General features: G+C 55.5%; 1 protein-coding gene across 10 annotated transcripts in view; it reads right to left on the bottom strand.

Annotated features, from left to right (window-relative positions):
* LOC137864577 (ankyrin repeat and fibronectin type-III domain-containing protein 1-like) overlaps positions 1 to 17,031 on the bottom strand; it is a 189,561-nt gene that overhangs the window by 167,754 nt on the left and 4,776 nt on the right. For 3 of the 10 annotated variants that reach the window (XM_068698771.1, XM_068698770.1, XM_068698773.1), the window contains exon 2: positions 5,741 to 5,829. In XM_068698771.1, the coding sequence (XP_068554872.1) occupies positions 5,741 to 5,829 (89 nt within the window). Of the gene's footprint in view, positions 1 to 5,740; positions 5,830 to 6,283; positions 6,450 to 9,404; positions 9,424 to 10,182; positions 10,504 to 10,590; positions 10,717 to 17,031 lie in introns of those variants that run through there. The other 7 variants (XM_068698777.1, XM_068698772.1, XM_068698776.1 and 4 more) reach the window with 7 other exon arrangements.

Below are 17,031 nucleotides of genomic sequence, written 5' to 3'. Positions count from 1 at the left end.
CTCCAGTGCTGCAAGATAAGTTAATCTCACATTCCATTAATTTGCAGCATGCACGGAGGTTAACCTCCACTTAATTAGAAGGGATTTTAATTTTGCTGGGATAGGGCAAGCACACTTTGTAAGAAATCCTCTTGCCGTTACACCTTCCCGAGGGGCAGCAGCAGCTCTCGGTGCTGTGCCTCCCCTCCCCATACGCACACGGTGCCCCCATGGCCCCGCGCAGGACGCGGCTGTGAGCAGAGCCAGCTTCACAGGGGAGCGTGGCCACGGGAGAAGCAGCGGTGATAGAAAACAGGAGAGCGTCCGATTAACTTCTGCAGCATCCCTGCTGAGGGGGAGAGGCACACCGACACCAAACGAGAGCTGGAGCCCAGCAGAAGGGCTCCTGAGGGCTCGTGGACCAGATGCACGCCGTGCCCCAGCTCCCCTGCAAAGCAACGCGGGCAGAAGTCACTGTGTTTGCACCTACACGGTGTAACAGCGAGAGGAGACACCAGGGAAAGGACCAAGCACAGTGGAAACCTCACCGCTCACCACCTCCTGCCCCAGGAGGCTTCACACCAAGCCTGCTGGCACTCCCGTGGCTCTGAGCGCAGCCAGGTCCAGCCGCAGCGCGATGCCCAGCTCTCCGTCCTCGTCCTCCCCGCCGGGAGCTTGCAGGACAAGCACGCAGGGCTGCCTGTGCCTGTTAAATCCCCGTCGTGTGAGCTTCACAGCTGAGCCCTCTCCTGCTGAACCAGCCCTGCCAGGAGTGCAGGATCCCAGCCACAGCCTGGGAAGGTTCCCGGTGCCTCCCCATGCTGCCAGCTTTGCCCCCAGGTGAGCCCGAGCCCTCCCCACGTCCTGCCCGCAGCTCTGCCTCTCCCCCAGAGCCTGGCCCCGTTTCCAACACACTTCCACGCACGCTTTTGTTTTAACCTATGCATGGGGAGGCCTCCAGCCCAATTAACCCAAATTGATGCAAACCATAATTCGAAGCGAATTCAAGGCATCCGCCCTGGAATCTTTGTTCATTCGCCTAAACCAGTCCGCAAACCCAAATCCCCATCGTGACTGGGGCTCCCTCCACGAGCAGGCCTTGCTGTGGGGTTGGGGCGGGCTCCCCATCCATCACCCTGGACCAACACCACATCCCGCAGCCCTCAGCCCCCCCAGGCAGCTAAGCAAGCACCCCCAAGTGCTGTGGGGTCACCGAAACTGCCTCCCATAGGGACTAAAGTCAGCCCCGCTGTGCCTACCCAAAATCATGCCCAAGCTGCTGGCCCACAGGGCACGGCTCATGTTCTGCTCACACCCAGGGAAGGGGCAGGAGCAGCTCCGTAGGCACAGAGACCCCTCTGCAGCGTTAAGCAGTGACCGGCCCACGTACAGAAGTGCTCAGCAGGCCGCCAGCCTGCGGACAGCAACAGGAACCCCTGCACACAAGCCCGAGGCGTGCATTTGCCTTCTCGCTGCCTTGGCCCTGACCTTCTCGCCCCGTCCCCACCAGCGCTGCCAGCAACACCTCCCGCCACCAGCCAGCCAAGCAAACCAGTGACTTCATCGCCGCTTCCTTCACCTAACTCGTCCCCGGAGACCCCGCTGCTGCTTTCCAGCAGGCGCAGCATCCTCCGAGCACAGCTGCGCGGCCCCCGCTTCCTTCCTGCCCACAGGCCTCCGGCTCCTGTCCACCGCTGCTTTAACCTCGGCCGTGCCTGCACGCCCGGGGACAAGCGAAAGCAGAAAGCAGCCTGCACCTTCCCGGGCCTGCACTGCACTTGGGGGTGATGCTGGTTTGGAGGAAAATGCTGCTCCAGGAGGTAAATAAGCAGCTCGCCAGGAAGAGCGGCTGACCCAAGGCAACATCAGATATTTAGACCTTTTGCTTCAGGAGTTGTCAGGAGTAATACTGGGGTAAAATACGTATCCTGGCACTCTGCAGGGATGCTACGTAGCATTAGAAGAAAGGTTAGCGTTTCCTTGGTGTAATGAGCTTCGCTTTCATCCTGCCTTCCAAAAATTCTCCTTTCTCAGGACCTAAAACCCGCCCCTTCTCAAGGAGGCTGCGCACACACCTCTTCCAGGTGCAGGAGCAGCTTTTTGGTGCACTTGTGTCTGTGCGCACAGATGGAGAGGCTCCAGAGGCTCAACCTCAAACCCGGGGCCCCAGGACAAGCAGCCCCTTTGACAAACCCCTCCCAGGGTAAGGGCCCTGCGTGTGCCGGTGAGCAGAGGCACAGCTCGCCGTGCCCGAGGACACCCAGTGTCAGTGGCACATCCCCGAGGCTTCCCATGACCCTGGCCCGGGCTCAGCAGAGATAATTAAAGCAAACACACTCGGAACAGAATCAGCCCTTAGCTTTTGAGCTCATCTGGTAGCTTTTACCAGGACTGCTTCCCCAGCCCAGAGCTAATCCATCACCGAAAGCACCACCGCTGACTGAGGGGCTTTGGCTCCGTGCATGAATTTCAAAACACATCTGCCCCCTCGCACAGTCCAGTGCTGTGGGCCAAAATCGTTCTTCAGACGGAGCTTCCAGCCTCAAAACCCTCCACAGGTTTTAGCCAGGCTGCCCTGCCAGCGAGCAGAGTTTAATCTCGGGACAACACACGCCCTGCTCTGCTGCTCGCCGAGCAACACTGCTGCTTTCAGAGCCACGCACAGGGTGAGGGGTGGCTGCAGGCACCCACCGAGAGCCAGGGCCGAGAGCACCCGGGGCTGTGAGCACCGCTCGGTGGGGAGAGGGGGGCTCTCAGCATGCACTTCAGCTGCTTTGAGGGGAAGGGGATGATTTAAACTGACCCCATCCGAGATGCTGACCCCGTGCAAGATGGCCTGCAGACCACAGCATCACGTGTTTGTTGCCTTTTTTTCGTTGTTGTTATTTTTTTTTAGGTTTTATAAGCTTTAACAGCTCTATTTTCCCCTTAATTGGCGCAACTGTTTTTAACCCTGCTCCTGGAGCCACATTGCCATGGTTACCCGCACAAGCCTCAGCAAGCGAGGGGTATTTTTAGAATTGCCAAAATGCACATCTCCAGTGGAGCTTCACAACGCAGAGCCCTCCTTGTTCCGCGCCACAGGAACAGGAGGCATGCAATAGGATGAAAATGTGGGAAATTCAAACCCAGCCACAGGAGAAGCCGATGGAGCAGCCGGAGCACAGCGGCCCAGGATGCTGGGAGGGGATGGGGATTCTCCCCAACGCCCCCAGCCAGCTCCCAGGCACGCCTGGGGACTCACCGGATAAGGTAGGGGCGAGAGAAGTCAGCATGAGCTGTCCCATGGGCACAGGACAGCTGGAAGCACCCACACTGGAGCTTTCACTTGGCAAATTTAATGTCACTGAGCCATGTGCTCGGGGGCAGGTGATGCTTCGCTGCTTGGGGCCGCTCAGACAGGCAAACCCTGAGGTACAGAGACAGCAATCCAAGAGCTGCTTCAGTCCCACAAGATGCCAGGAGACACCACTCCAGGGCAGCGACACCTGCCCAGCATCACTTTGTACAATATCAGGGAGAAATGCATCTGAACCGAGCCAGAAGAAAATACCTCAAAGGAAATCAGGAAGAACAGCAAGAATTAGCAATATTCCAGCTAAAATCAGCACGTGGGTTAAGGGTAGACAGAACTGGTGGCTCCAGCAGGAACTCGTCCTTTTGCAGAAAACCTCTCACTGAGAAAAGCGCAACTTCTGCTCAGAAGCTTCTCTTATTTTTCTCTCTAGCTCAGCTCACAGGTACAAGTCCACCAAAAGAGACCAAGGGCGTGGAAGGACCTAGTCCCAGAAGAGCTGCTGCCAACCACCACAGCTTTTCTCTTGCTGTGCAGCAGCTGGACACGTGCTGCATGGCACAGTACACAATTGTCTCCATCACCCGTGAGGAGAAGCAGGTCCCGGTGTCAGTCCTCTCTCCCGAGTCAAACCACCGCTATGCAGGGACAGCAGCTCTCAGCACCCCATCCCCACGAGCTGCATTCAGCCCTCTCCATCCACCCAAGCTCCCACAGGCGGATGTTTCACAGAGCACACCACTCACACTGGAAAAAGGAAAAGAAACCAGAGGTGCAAACCCCCGGGAGGACATTTTCTGTTTCAGAGAGCAGATGCGTTTGATAGCACCCGGGGGCTTAGCGATGTACATAGGTTAAAGGAAGGAAAAGTTCAGAGCCCTCACGTGCTGTTTGCAGTCCTGCTTGGTATAAAAGAAGATGTTTGCAGCACAGTCCCAAGAGGTTCCTGCTGAGCACCCCAAGGACGGCTGTGTACAGAGGAGCAAGGCTCCAGGCACAGTCACTCCTGGCCGCAGCCGGGATCTGACAGCATCGCTCCGGGTGCATCGTGCATCTGGAAGGACGCCTTCCCAAATCATCTGCACAATTCGTTTCGGAGCCAGAGAAGTCTGCCAGCAGCTATACTCATGCTGCCCCGTCTCTTTCATAAGGACACAAGTAATTATTGAGCACTCTAGCTACTAAAACTGATTAGAGCAAAACAAACTAATTTGGTTACAAGGCAATGAGCTGACCTCGTTAACGAGGTGAGGAACTCACTGACAGTGTTTTGCTCTTACCCAGCAATGTCTTTCATTAGCTCTCAAGCTGCTCTGTAAAGGAGCCTGGTATGTTCCTGTGAACCCATTTCACACGGGAGGAAACCCATGCCAGCTTCCACATACCCAGAACACTGCTTCCTGGGAATCAGTGGGCATCTCCTGCCATACCACCAGAGGGAAAACACCACCCGGCCTGCCAGAACCACCAGCCCGAGGTGCTGCCGTGCAGAGCAGCCTCCCCGTGCCTCTCCACGGCAGGCACTGGCCAAGAGGGTGCACCCAGACGTGCACAGCCAGCTTCCTCCTGCCTCATCACAAACCCAGCCTCATCTGCTCTCCTGGAAGGAGCAGAACACCTTTGGACAGCCAGACTCACAGTAAAGCCCCACAGTGGTTAGGGACTTTTAGTACCCTGTGACATTGCACACCGTGCTTATTAACCCCGTGAAACACCTTGCAGAGTCAGCTCTCATCCCTCTCCTCTGCTCGGAGACATCAGTCACAAAACGAAGCTACCAGCTGCCCTCGAACCAGTATCTCGAATCAGATCTTCCTTCTGCTTGTGACAGTTGGGACAAAAAGACCTCGAGATATTGCTGCCACAGCCCCCTCGCCTTCCATCCTCACCCGAAGAACTTCCACTACTTGCTGATCATTAGTGACCAGGGTGTGACCTGGGAAAAAGGGTTTTTCTCCATCTCACAGAGAAGGGAAAGCTCACAGTAAGAGGCGACTCGTCCGTTTGGGGTCCACAGCACGCAGCCACGGCAGGAGCTCAGTCACCCCGGGCACGCAGCTTTGCAGGGCAACACCCAGCAGGGCAGCCCGAGCACCTGCATCTGCTGGCAAGTCACAGGGGTTTCGGTGTGCTTTGCAATCCCCAACCAAGACAGATATGTGATTTAATAAGCAGTATGCATTACACTCAGCTTGTGACCCAAAAAAAAAAGCATTTAAGTAAGACTTTAACCAAGGAGAGAAAAGAAGAGTCTAAGAAGCTTGAGCACAGCCAGAGGACAACTGCACTCTCCCCATTTCAATCACACACCAACATACAGCAAAGACAGCAGAGCTCACAAGAGGAAGCAGCAGAACAAATACCTCAGAGGGACTTCTGGAGTCTCTTATCCATATTTGCACACTGAAACACCTACAAAGCGCTACACGTGGGACAGACAGCTGAGCTGCCCTGCCTGGCTCTTACCATCCACAGGCTTCACCGCAGCCACACCACGAGGCTGAGCTGTCCTTTGCCACGGCCGAGGCAGAGGTGATGATGTCCCCGGATGAGTTCTGTAAATAAAAATAGAGAGAGCATTACGTTTTGTACCACATTCAACTACATCCCATACCAACCCCAAACCAGGTAACCCACACGGCAGCAACTCGCAGGCACACCCAGGGCGTTAATCTGGGCGCTCCACAGATTAGCTGCCAGGGGAACGAGTCCCCAGGAGGAAAATGAGGTTGCTGCCTTTCATTTTGGGAGAGGGCTTAGGAACACAAGCCACAGCACGCTCAGAACAGGAGCAGCACAGACTCTTACACCCCCAGAAAGCTAAAGAAATGGTAAGGGAAGAGGTGACAGCTCAGTGACAGGCAGAGCTGCACACAGAGCACAGCAGCCAGCACCATTCGGCACAGCAGGACCAGAGCCCCAGCGGCCAAGCACCACGGCTAGCAGGAATGGTGTCAGAGGAGCCCCAGGAGGATGCAGGAAACGTTTCAGGCCATGTCCAAACTTCACCCAGCCTCAGGAGCAAGCAGTCCTCAGCCTTCATCATTTTAGCATTTCATTTCTCACTGAAATCCTTTTCCAGGACCAGAAGCCCCCAGACTTTGTGGCTCTCCATGAGCACACCCCAGCGGTGCTGAGCTCTCCCGATTCCCCTTTCCATCCCTGCAGACTCGCAGACAGACGTTCTGAAACGAAGGAACACAGCCCGGGACCCAAGCCCTGCTTCACGCTAACCGAGCTCTGCCAGACATCCGACAGATCACGTCGGTCATCCTTCCCCAGAGCCAGCACTCGCTGTTTCTCAGCACGAGAAATTTCATTTCCTACACGTAGCTCGAGCACGAAAAGCTTTCAAAAGGTCAAAAAAATGAAGCCATCAGCTTATCGCAAAAAGTAACTTCCTATTCAAGCTCCTGAAAGCCTGGGCTCTCCAGCACAAATGCTCCACCTAGAGCACGCCGTGCCAGAGCCTCTCGCCCAGGGCTGCCAGCACCCGGAAAGCTGGGCTTGAGCGGCCTCCGGGGAGGCAGCGGAGGGGCGAGCAGCCAGCAGCCGCTCCTAGCCCCGCTCTCCCACCCCACCCAGCAGCAGAAGCAGAGCAGAGACCACATCAGCTGGGTCCGCCCGAGCTACAGCATCCAGCCCTGCCTGACGCCCTGCCCGGAGCGTTTCAGTGCTGCCCAAATGGCACTGCTGTCCCAGCGAGGCTCTGTCCCCAGCCTTTCTGCGTATTTTTCAGCATTCCCAACAAACAAGCAGTGCCCCAGCTCTCCGGGGATCACCACTCAGCCCAAGTGCTCTCGTTCTCACCCACTGACACGACTGTGCAGTCTGGAAATGAGCACATAAAAGAGCAGGAGGCTCCAAGCTGGACTTAGATGATTGTTGAGGTCCCTTCCAACCCAAACCATTCCCTGATTTGCTGAACCAACAGGCAGGGGGACGTGGGAAAGTGGCAGCCCAAGGTGACAGGAGTATCCCAGGCTGCCACTTGTCCCTTCCTGCTCTAGGGACTGCAGCCTCCATCAGAATGCTGCCTCAGCACCACGCACCTGCCCTTGCAGATGTCCTTTACCATCTCACCTTGAACCAGGGAGAAGCTGGGCACAAATCAAAATAGAAAGGCAAGCGCAGCCAGGAGAAGGTGCAGGCTGTATGGAGGAGAAACCCCCCTAGTTTAACACAGCCCTGGCCACCACAGCGTGTCCAGCTCAGCCTGGGGCAGGCAGAGCAGCCAACACAAATTTCTCCTTTTGGAAGGAAATACGAGCCCCAGGAGCAGCAGGCACCACCTTGCGCTGCAGCAGATGGAGAGCAGCCAGACACCAGGACCAGCACACCGGAGGGCATCCATCCCCTCGTCCCCTGCTGCCGGGGAGGGGACAGCTCTCAGATCTCAAGCAGCAGGCCCTGGGGTCACATTTTTAAGCACCAGCTTCAGACATGCATCCAGAGCCATGGCACAAGGCTCCGTGTCCACTGCCAGGCTGCCAGCCCCAGCTCCGTCCCGCACTGCTCCCTGTGATTCCCAGTGCTAACGATGCTGCCAAGCAGAGGGCCATAAATGAGAATCAGGGTGGCTGAGCGCTGTGTAAATGGCAGTGGTGCGCCCTCTCCGAAAATTAAATCCTTTAAGCTAACAAGAAGAGCGTTTGCTCTCGAGCTGGAGGGAAAGGGCTGGTAATTAAAAGCCCCGTAGTCATAATGACTGCCACGCCGGGTAACATCTCGCCCTTTTCTGACTATTAATTTAATTAGCCTGATTTAATTATCCTGCAGGAACACGATACATGGCCGCACGAGTTTCTACCCAGATGAACACCAGAAGCACAACTTCCCAAGTAGCACCTGAGAAATGCCTCACCCCGCGGGCTGCCCGGGGCAGGAGGTGCCTCCTGCCAAGAGCTGTTCTCCAGGAACAGATGCTGAGATCCTCACCGAGCCTGGGGCTTTTCTGGGGCATTGCCCAGCCGTCCCAAAAACATTTGCTGCCCTACGCTGCCAGCTACCTCTCTGTGCGCTGGAGAAGCTCTCCTAAGAGGGCGCAGCTCCACGGCGCAAACATGACCCCAGCTCTGGGAAGCGTTCGGATGATTTTTGTTAGCATCAAAGCAGATCTGGATTTTTACTTAGTGGAAGGGGAGAGGGAAGGATGTAAGCTAAGTCATGCGACTATTATGGGAAATATGTTCTCATAATTTTAAATGAGACGAGCAACTCTATAAAAAAAAAAAAAAGTCAACCAAGGCTACCTTTGGTGCAGTGGGGTGAAAGCTGCGACAAAGGTCAGCTTTCCACCCTGTCCCCAGCAGTCCGAACAGGAAGTTCCCACCTAGCAGTGCTGCCCCTTTTGGGGCAGAAGAGAAGCTACTGAGCAAGTCCCAAACTCCTCAAAATGCAGAAAGACTTCAGGAACCACACAGGAGCCCTCAGTGCTGCAGTAAAATTAACTCGGGCAACCAAAGCAAAACAGCCGCACCCGGGAGGATGATACCACCGGGGAAGCCCAGGTTTAAGATGTACAAAGCATCTCCCCTTGGGTTTAATTATTTCTAGAGTTACTGCTTGATAGGCAGAATATTTACAATAAAGAAGGAAAGCAAACAGCTCCCTCCCTCCCTGTTTTACTGCTGTAATTATCTGCTGAGAGCAAGAAAAAGTAGCCGTGGGGGAAAGAGAGCGAGGATAAGCGAGCTGCTCCTGAGCATCCCCCCCAACATCTCCTCCTGCCCTTGGGAGGGGAAGGCACAGGGAAGGAAAGGGGGCTTCCGACGGCCCCTCCTTGGCATGGCCTTCAGCAGGGTGAATGCTCAGTGGTGGCCCCAGCCAGGCTGCTCATCCCATCCCATCCCATCCCATCCCATCCCATCCCGGGGACTCCTGGCCTAAAGGAACCAGCAGCCAGAAACCCACTCCTGGGTCCTCCTTCCCTTCTTTCCTTAAAGGGCACAGAGCTTCTCGTTTATATTCCAGAAGTGTTTTACAGGGTGCATCTGGACACTCCGTAGTCTCACTTGGCTGGCTGAGCTTCCATATCACCAACATGGGAACCTTCCCTATTCCCCCATTCCCAGCTGAACCCGAGGAAACCCAATTTTCAACAAGGAAAAGAAAAAAAGAGGAAAGCAACCTCTGAGGGGACAGGGCAGAGCCAGGGCTCCCTCCCGGGTCAGTCACCGGGCTTTGTGTTTTCTGCAGAAATCTGGAAACAGCAGAAAAAAAGCCCCAGTGCTGGAATCAACCTGCCGGACGAGGAAACCCCGGAGCACACAAACGCACCCAAAGGCCCGCAGGACCTGCTGAATGCACCATTGAGGAGAACAAATCCCCTCCGAAGCCAACTTAGCCGGAGACACAATGCAATCTTTCTGGAGAGCAAAGCCCTGCTCGGAACCAAGCGGCGCAATGGGGCTGAGCCCTTCCACGCGGGAGGACTGCCACCGAGCAGCAAAACAGCATTGCAAGAGCATGAAGTAATCCCACCCCTGCAGTCCCTGTTTTGCTATCCAATTAGCTACTCCAAGTGTAAAAGGGGAGGAAAAAAAAAAAAAAAAGGAAAAGGGAAAAAAAAAAGCAGAAAGCGTGCTGCAAAGCCAGGAGATGTTTTGCAACGCGCGGACTCCTGGAGCACGGCCCCTGCGCTCCCAAAGCCACGGGAGTGGTGGAGGAAAGGGGGGGGACGGAAAGGGGGCAGCAGAAGTGGGGGAAAAAGGGGGGGGCAGAAAGGGGAGGGGGCAGCAGAAAGGAGGAGGGGGGAAAGGGAGAGGGAGGCAGAAAGGGGGGCGCGCAGCGGAAAGGGGAGCGCGCAGCAGAAAGTGGGGCGCAGGAGGGGGGAGGCAGAAAAGGGGGCGCAGCAGAAAAAAGGGGGGGGGCAGCAGAAAAACAGGGGGGCAGCGCCCAGCACCCACCGCACCGCTCACTGGCTCCGCCGTCCCTCGGGTCCCTCCCGCACCCCGGGGCCCGGCTGCGGCCGCGGCTCGGGGGGCGCGGGGGAGGGAGCGGGCGGCGGGGGCGGCGCGGGGCGGGGGCGGCCCCGGGAGCCTCCCCCCCCTCCCGGCCCGCCCGCTGCCGGCCCCCCGGTGCCCGGAGCCCGGCCGAAAGCGGCCGCGTCCCGGCTGGGTTGAGAGGCTCCGAGCGCAGGGGAAGCAGCGGCAGCAGCCCCGGGAGCGCCCCGGCCGGAGCCTCCCGTTCCCGGCCCCTGGGTGACACCGGGAGCCCCCCGGGGGGGCTGCGAGGAGCAGCCCCGGGGCGGGTGGGTGCTCCCTGTGCCTTCTGCCAAAAAAATTGGCATCCGAAGGAGCGAGGTGTCACGGCACCGAAGGAGCTGGGGAGGAATCCGGACACCCGGAGAGGAACCTGAGCATCGGGTGGGTGCTGAGCATCGGGGGTGCTCAGCACGGTGCTGTGAGCGCTGTGCCTCTTCCCCCTGCTTGTCCCCTGCCAGCTGGCAGCCGGTTGAAGCAGCTGAAGCTGATAACAGGTCCCAGCTGCAGCCCGCAGCCCCCCAGCCCCCTGTCCCCTCCGCCAGCTGCTGGCAATCCCCGGGGACCCGCTGCACCTGCAGCCTGCCGAGCTCCAGGAGCTGCTGTGGCCACCCGGCTCTGCAGGAGGTGTTTTGGGCACGTCCGCCTGCCGCGCTGCACAGCCACAGCATTTCACCCGAGTGAAAAATTTAAAAGCTCTAAAGCATGTGTACGAGCCAGCCTGAGAGGGTTCTGCTGCTGCTTTCCATGGGCAATGCCTGGTGATGGGGAGGGTGAGACCTCTGTGGTTTCCCTGGAGCACCCAGGTAAAGATGCCCACCTGCAGCCCAAGGAGCATCCTGAAAGCCCCGCGTTGGCACTGACCTTCAGGCCGTACCCTCTCCAAAACAGCCTCACCCTCACGCTTCATATCTGGCAAACCACGAGCACTAAGTGAACCATGCAATTCAGCAGGGGAAAACACACTCTAGGACTAAGGAGGAGAGATTCGACAGCGAAAATGTTTTCTGGGAAACACAAATACATTTTTCTTTGTATGATTAAACAGGGGAAAAAAAAAAAAAAAAGAAAGAAAAAACAGGCCCACGTCTGGCAGAGGAGCTGTGGTATGGGCTGAGCTCCCAGCCGAAACGCCTGAGGCATCCTCTGAATAAGGAAGGAAAAATGTTTTCCCCTCTCAACTGAGGGCACCCTTGATGGAAAGCATCCGAGCCAGGGGAGGGCTGGTGTTGAGCCGTGGCTCTGCTTGAGGCTGGGGGTTCACAGTCCTGGTGTGTAAGGGGAGGACGGGGCTCTGAGGTGCTGGCTGCATCTCACAGCGCCTCCAGGGCACGCTGCTGCCTGCACGGACAGGAGCAAGCTCCAGGCACCGACCCTCCTGGCGCTGACTCCAGCAGCAGTGTTTGCTCCTCGTGCCCACAGACATGGCCGTGTTGTCCCTGTGGGGCTTTCTACAAACAGAGCAGCAAGCTCAGGGATCAGTCCCTGGAAAAAAAAGGAGGAAAAGCTGTGTTGCGCCAGGGACACAGAATCATTGAATGGCTGGGGTTGGAAGGGACCCTAAAGATCACCTAACTCCAACCCCCTGCCAGGGGATGCCACCCACTACATCAGGTTGGCCAAGGCCCCATCCAGCCTGGCCTCGAACACCTCCAGGGATGGGGCACCCACGGCTGCTCTGGACAACCTGTTCAGTGCCTCACTATCCTTACAGAGAACTTCCTCTTAATGTTAGACTAAATCTGTCCTCTTTTAGTTTAAGAGCATTCCCCCTTGTCCTATCATTATCTACCCAATTAAAGAGTCCTCCTCCATCCTTTTTATAAGCCCCCTTCACGTACTGAAAGGCTGCAGTGAGGTCTCCCTGGAGCCTTTTCTCCAGGCTGCACAGCCCCAGCTCCCTCAGCCTGTCCCGTAGGAGAGGTGCTCCAGCCCTCTGATCAATCTTTCAGCCCTTTTTAAAAATGGGAGCGATGTTTCTTTTTCCAGTCACCAGGGACTTCTCCTGACTGCCAGGACTTTCAGATCTGATGGAGAGAGGCCTGGTGACTCCATCAGCCGGTTCCCTCAGGGCCCTGGGATGCTGTCAGGCCCCACATCCAGACAGCATTTCTTTGCCCTTCCCAGGGCACACGGCCCTGCTTCCACCATCTGTGCACTTCCAGTTTACCAGCAGATCCTTGTTAACTATGCTGGTTTCCTACCTTCCCTGTTTGATTTATTACATATGGAATAGAGAGCTTTGCACTCCAAGGAAAATATCCCTAAAGAGCTGCCAGCTCCGATCACATCCTCTGTCCCTACAGAGCGCGTCCCATGAGATCTCATCCGCTAACTCTCTGAACAGCTGGAAGCTGACTCCTCTGGAGTTCAGGGTCCTGACTTTGCTCCTGGTCAGGCCAGATCACAAACTCAACCAGTGCGTGGTCACCCTGGTTGTTTGCTAATGCATCACAAAGAAAAAAGGGGCTGGCGTGGTCAGGGCGCAGGCAGGCTGCTGGGCTGCACGTGGTGCTTTGGGGCCAGACACATCCCGTGTCACTGCTGTCACTGTGGGGAGGAGGCCCCGAGGGGAACGGCAGCAGGGCACTGCCTGGTGCCCTGGGAGCAGGAGGTCCCGGAGTGCCAGGAGACAGAGAGCTCTCAGGACAGGTAGGAGGAGCAGCACATGCCAGTGCTTTTTGGTTTAGTTGATTTCTAGCAGTGACGACTCCGTTGCTGATGGTTTCTGCAACAAGAACCACCCCAGGCACCACTGTTCATCATCCGGGGTGTGCTGAGCACCCCTCTCCCCCACCTCGTTCTTCCTATTTTGGATAGCTTCTCCACACAGCTGGATAAAACGGCTCCTGACCTCTGTTCAGGCAGCTCCGACTCAGCTGCGAAGCAGTGAGCTACCAGAAAAATGAGCTGCAATTAATGCTGAAAGCCTCTCGCTTTCCAGTCCTGTGTAAAGAGCTCAGACAGAACGATCACTCACAACAGCCTCATCACATACAACACAGCCTTCCAGAGCATGTTGCTTTTTCAGGGTCAAGACGCCAGCAATGCTTTAAATCCCCAGACAACATGTGGCCAAGGACAGCAAAGCTAACTCAGACACTGGCACTTTGCGCCTGTGAAGCCAAATCCTGCCCACAGGTTAACCCTGCTGAGCCCATGGATAGGGAGCAGCTCCCCGTGCACGGCTGCAGGCTCGGGGGGGCCAGGTCACCTCCAGAGCAGGTCCTGGTGCCACCAGGGGCTGGAGATGAGACATTGACAGAAACCCTGTCGGTTTGATAGAGCCCTTCCCTTCTGGGCAGTATCTTCTGCTGATCAGACTGCACCTTCATTACAAGGCCTCGTTCATTTAAACTGTCAGCATGTGGTTCGAGACCTAGCTACAGAAACCTTGTCTTACCCCTCCTCTCGCTGCCAAGGCTTCCAGCGTGGTCTGTAACGAAGGTGACACCTAACGAGCTGACACAAGACGCAGTGATGGATGGCACTTGCCTCGTGAAGGGCTGATCAAAGAGCCGTGCTTTCTGGTTGGGTAGCGTAATTAACAGCAATTTCTACAAAAATCAGTTTCAGGTTGATGAAAAATGCCAGGTCTGACAGCCCGTGAGTGTTAAGCCATCCTGTGATCTGTCGCACAGGCACGGCAATAACCCAGCACGCTGCCCCCCTTCCCCAGCACAAATACCTCCTTCATCTCCAGCGCCAGTCCCTGCCAGCAGCCCCGACCCGTGGGCTCCCGGGGCAATAGGACCGGCCCCCAGGGAGCTGCTCGGCTGCTGTGGGCCCTCCTTTGGGGCTGTCAGCCTTGGCCCCACTCCCAGAGCTGTTCGTCAGTGCCTGGTGGAGTTGGAGGGGACTCGCATCAAGGCAGAGAGTCTTCTCCAAGAAAGGGGGCAGCTCCAGCAATGGGTTGTGATGTTTCTGCCTTAGATGCTGGTTCCAAAAGCGGAGAGTCAGAAAAAAAAAAGCTGTCAGGAGCTGCGGGAGGTGCTGGGAAAAGTGTGAGAGATGCTGTTCTCACAGCTGAGCAAGCTGGAGTTATCCTAGGACGAGCAAGGAAGTAACACAGGCCTGTGAACATCTCAGCGGGGAACAGGGTCGCTGCTGATGCTTGGTGGTGAGCCTTCAGAAGGCACGTGCTAATCTGATTTCTCACAACCTTCAGCAGTCACCAGAAAGGTTTCCTGCTGGCATGGCAGGCTGCAGAGGTAGTTCATCAATGTGCCCACAGGGCAGTACACAGAGCCTGGGCAAGGGCGCAGGGACAGGCGGACACCTTTCAGCACAACCGACTGCTCAGCCTGGCCGTGCCTGCTGTCCTCATCTCAGACGTGGAACAAATCTGCTCAACACCACCCAGGATCACACAGCCAGGATTGCCTGGGACCCCAGGGAGCTCTTCTCCAGGTGTGCTGAATCCCCTGAAAGCCCTGATCAGAACAGCAGTCTTGATACTTTGAATTTCTTGCCAGTCCACAGACTCACAGGTTATGTTCAAGCTCCTTGCCCCCCTGGGTTCATCTGTGACCCCCCCAAATACCCAGACACTTAATCCCCAGCTCCCGGGCTCCCACTTTGCTTTGAGCCCTCCTGCTTACCTCTTCAGACATGCCCAGCAGGGAGAGAGCAGCTTCTGAAGGAAAACAACAAGCCCATGACTGCAATATCCCTGCTTCTGTCCTTGTGAAAAGAGCCACAGCTTTGGGTTAGTTCCCTCGTTTTTCAGCTCCTGATATAACACTGACCCCACCTGACACACCGAAAATACAGAGAGGGCTCCTGACCTCTTACACCTCTCATTCAGTCCTTCCACCGTGCCCCAGCCCAGCAGGACAGCGTGGGCTTTTCCCAGGCGATTTACCTGTTGGGGACAAACCACATCCCCACGGGCAAAATTAGCCCCTTTAGGATTCAAAGAGAGCCTGTCTCCACTCAAGGCCCCCCAGCAGTGAGGCTCTCAGCTCAACCTGGAGCTAAAAACCTAACCCTGAATACAGAGGTGGTCAAGTGCTGGTTGATGCCCTGGGGTTGAAGGGGTTTGGAAACCCTCCCAGCCACCCCATGAGCAGCTCCGCACTGATGCCTGCGCTCCCCATCACCACCGGAGCAGCCACGTGGCTGCACCAGACCCTTCCTCGTTCAGGCCAAGGTTGGGCTCTGCCCTAGTGAAGATAAACACCAAATTCACAGGGAATTCACTTTGTGTTTTCGCAGCCGGGTGTGGAGCAGATCTGGTGATGCTCGCTGGGATGATGCGTCTGATTTAATATGCTAAAAACAACAACGGTTCAAAGCTGCTATGGCCTCACAGAGCACTGGGCATGATCAAACTGCCTGGGGAAATCAGGCAGTGAAAGAGGGTGCCTATGGCTGGCCCATCTTAAAATAGCTTCCTTGGAAAAGCTGGAGCCACTGATTGGGAGACAGCAACTCTGATGGCTCTTAATCAGTGCTCGCTTCAAAGTACAGAGGAGAACCAAAGCAACTTTTTCATCTTCGCTCTGATATGACCTCCCATTAAGACCTAATAACTGCTTCTACTGATGATTAGAGTCTTAGCATTTCAACACACCCAGTGGGGATACTAAAGGAGCGTGAAACGGCTCGAGAGATGGAGGATGACTGCTGCAGGCAGATGGCACGGGATGGAAATATCGACCCTTGCAGGATGATCCAGGCACACAGCACTGATACATACATTTTTTTTCAGAGATGAGGCCTTAAGAAAAGAATTTACATTCCCTCACCATTCAGAAACAGCAGATGGGAACTTTTATGAATAAATCCAAGAGCCGGAGCTGTCTGATAATGCCGACCTTGCTGACAAGGATGAGAGACGGAAGGTTGTTGTAGTGCAGATACCAGCAGGGGCTGCAGGGATGCCCTCCTAGCAGACGGGTGAGTGAGAAACTGAGTGTGAGATATGATCAGAGAGCAGAAACCTTTCCAAGGATGATGTGCATGTGTCTACGCGTCCGGAGCAGTTCCGAATCGATTGATTGGAAAGGTGCTTCCTCGCTTTCAGCTGAATGCACTCAGAGAGATGAAAAACGGACAGTTGAATTTGGAAGCCTTTATAGCTGAAAGCGCCTTGAAAACCTCCATCCTATGTGCTAAATCAAGTTCAGGGGTAATGAAAAGGAGATTTCTAGCATATGGAGACTTGCAGTGATTTTTGAATTCCAGATGGGGAAGATGAAACTGAATAAAGTAAATCAATGAGCTCAGCTCGAAGTGTGATTGCTGCCCACAGGGAACGGGACAGAGCTCATCAAATGCTCTTACCTATGCAACAGATGATGTGATGGCCCGGAGCTGAAAGGTCTTGTCTGAGTCCGCTGCCAAAGATGAATATGATATTAATTTGATCTGATTAATCAGGTTTGAATCTGACAGTAATGTTTGCAGGAATTTAAACACCTTCCTCCACCTGAAACAGCTCTCTCTGTCATTAGCTTCCACGTACAGCCTGTCCTAATCGCTTTTGCACAGCAGACTTTCTGAGACAGCATCAAATGCTCTATTAAAATCTAAATATATTACCGCAGCCTCTTCCAGCATCAGTCACTGCACCACAGCAGAGGCAGGGACGGCACTCAGAACTGGCATTTCCCTTCGCCTCTAACTCCGTATTATTAGCTAAAGAAGGAGAATAATAAAAGAGCGATTAGGAAAAGCATCTCCTAAAGCCATGGCTTATTGTGCTGGCTTTGCTGCCACAGTGAACTCTGCCTGTGAGGACCTCTGTTTATGTGGATATAGAGGTGTCTG

Source organism: Anas acuta, chromosome 15 (assembly GCF_963932015.1).
Source record: "Anas acuta chromosome 15, bAnaAcu1.1, whole genome shotgun sequence".
Lineage (NCBI taxonomy): Eukaryota > Metazoa > Chordata > Aves > Anseriformes > Anatidae > Anas > Anas acuta.
Note: the sequence above shows the minus strand (reverse complement) of the source record. Positions and strands in the feature narration are given on the sequence as shown.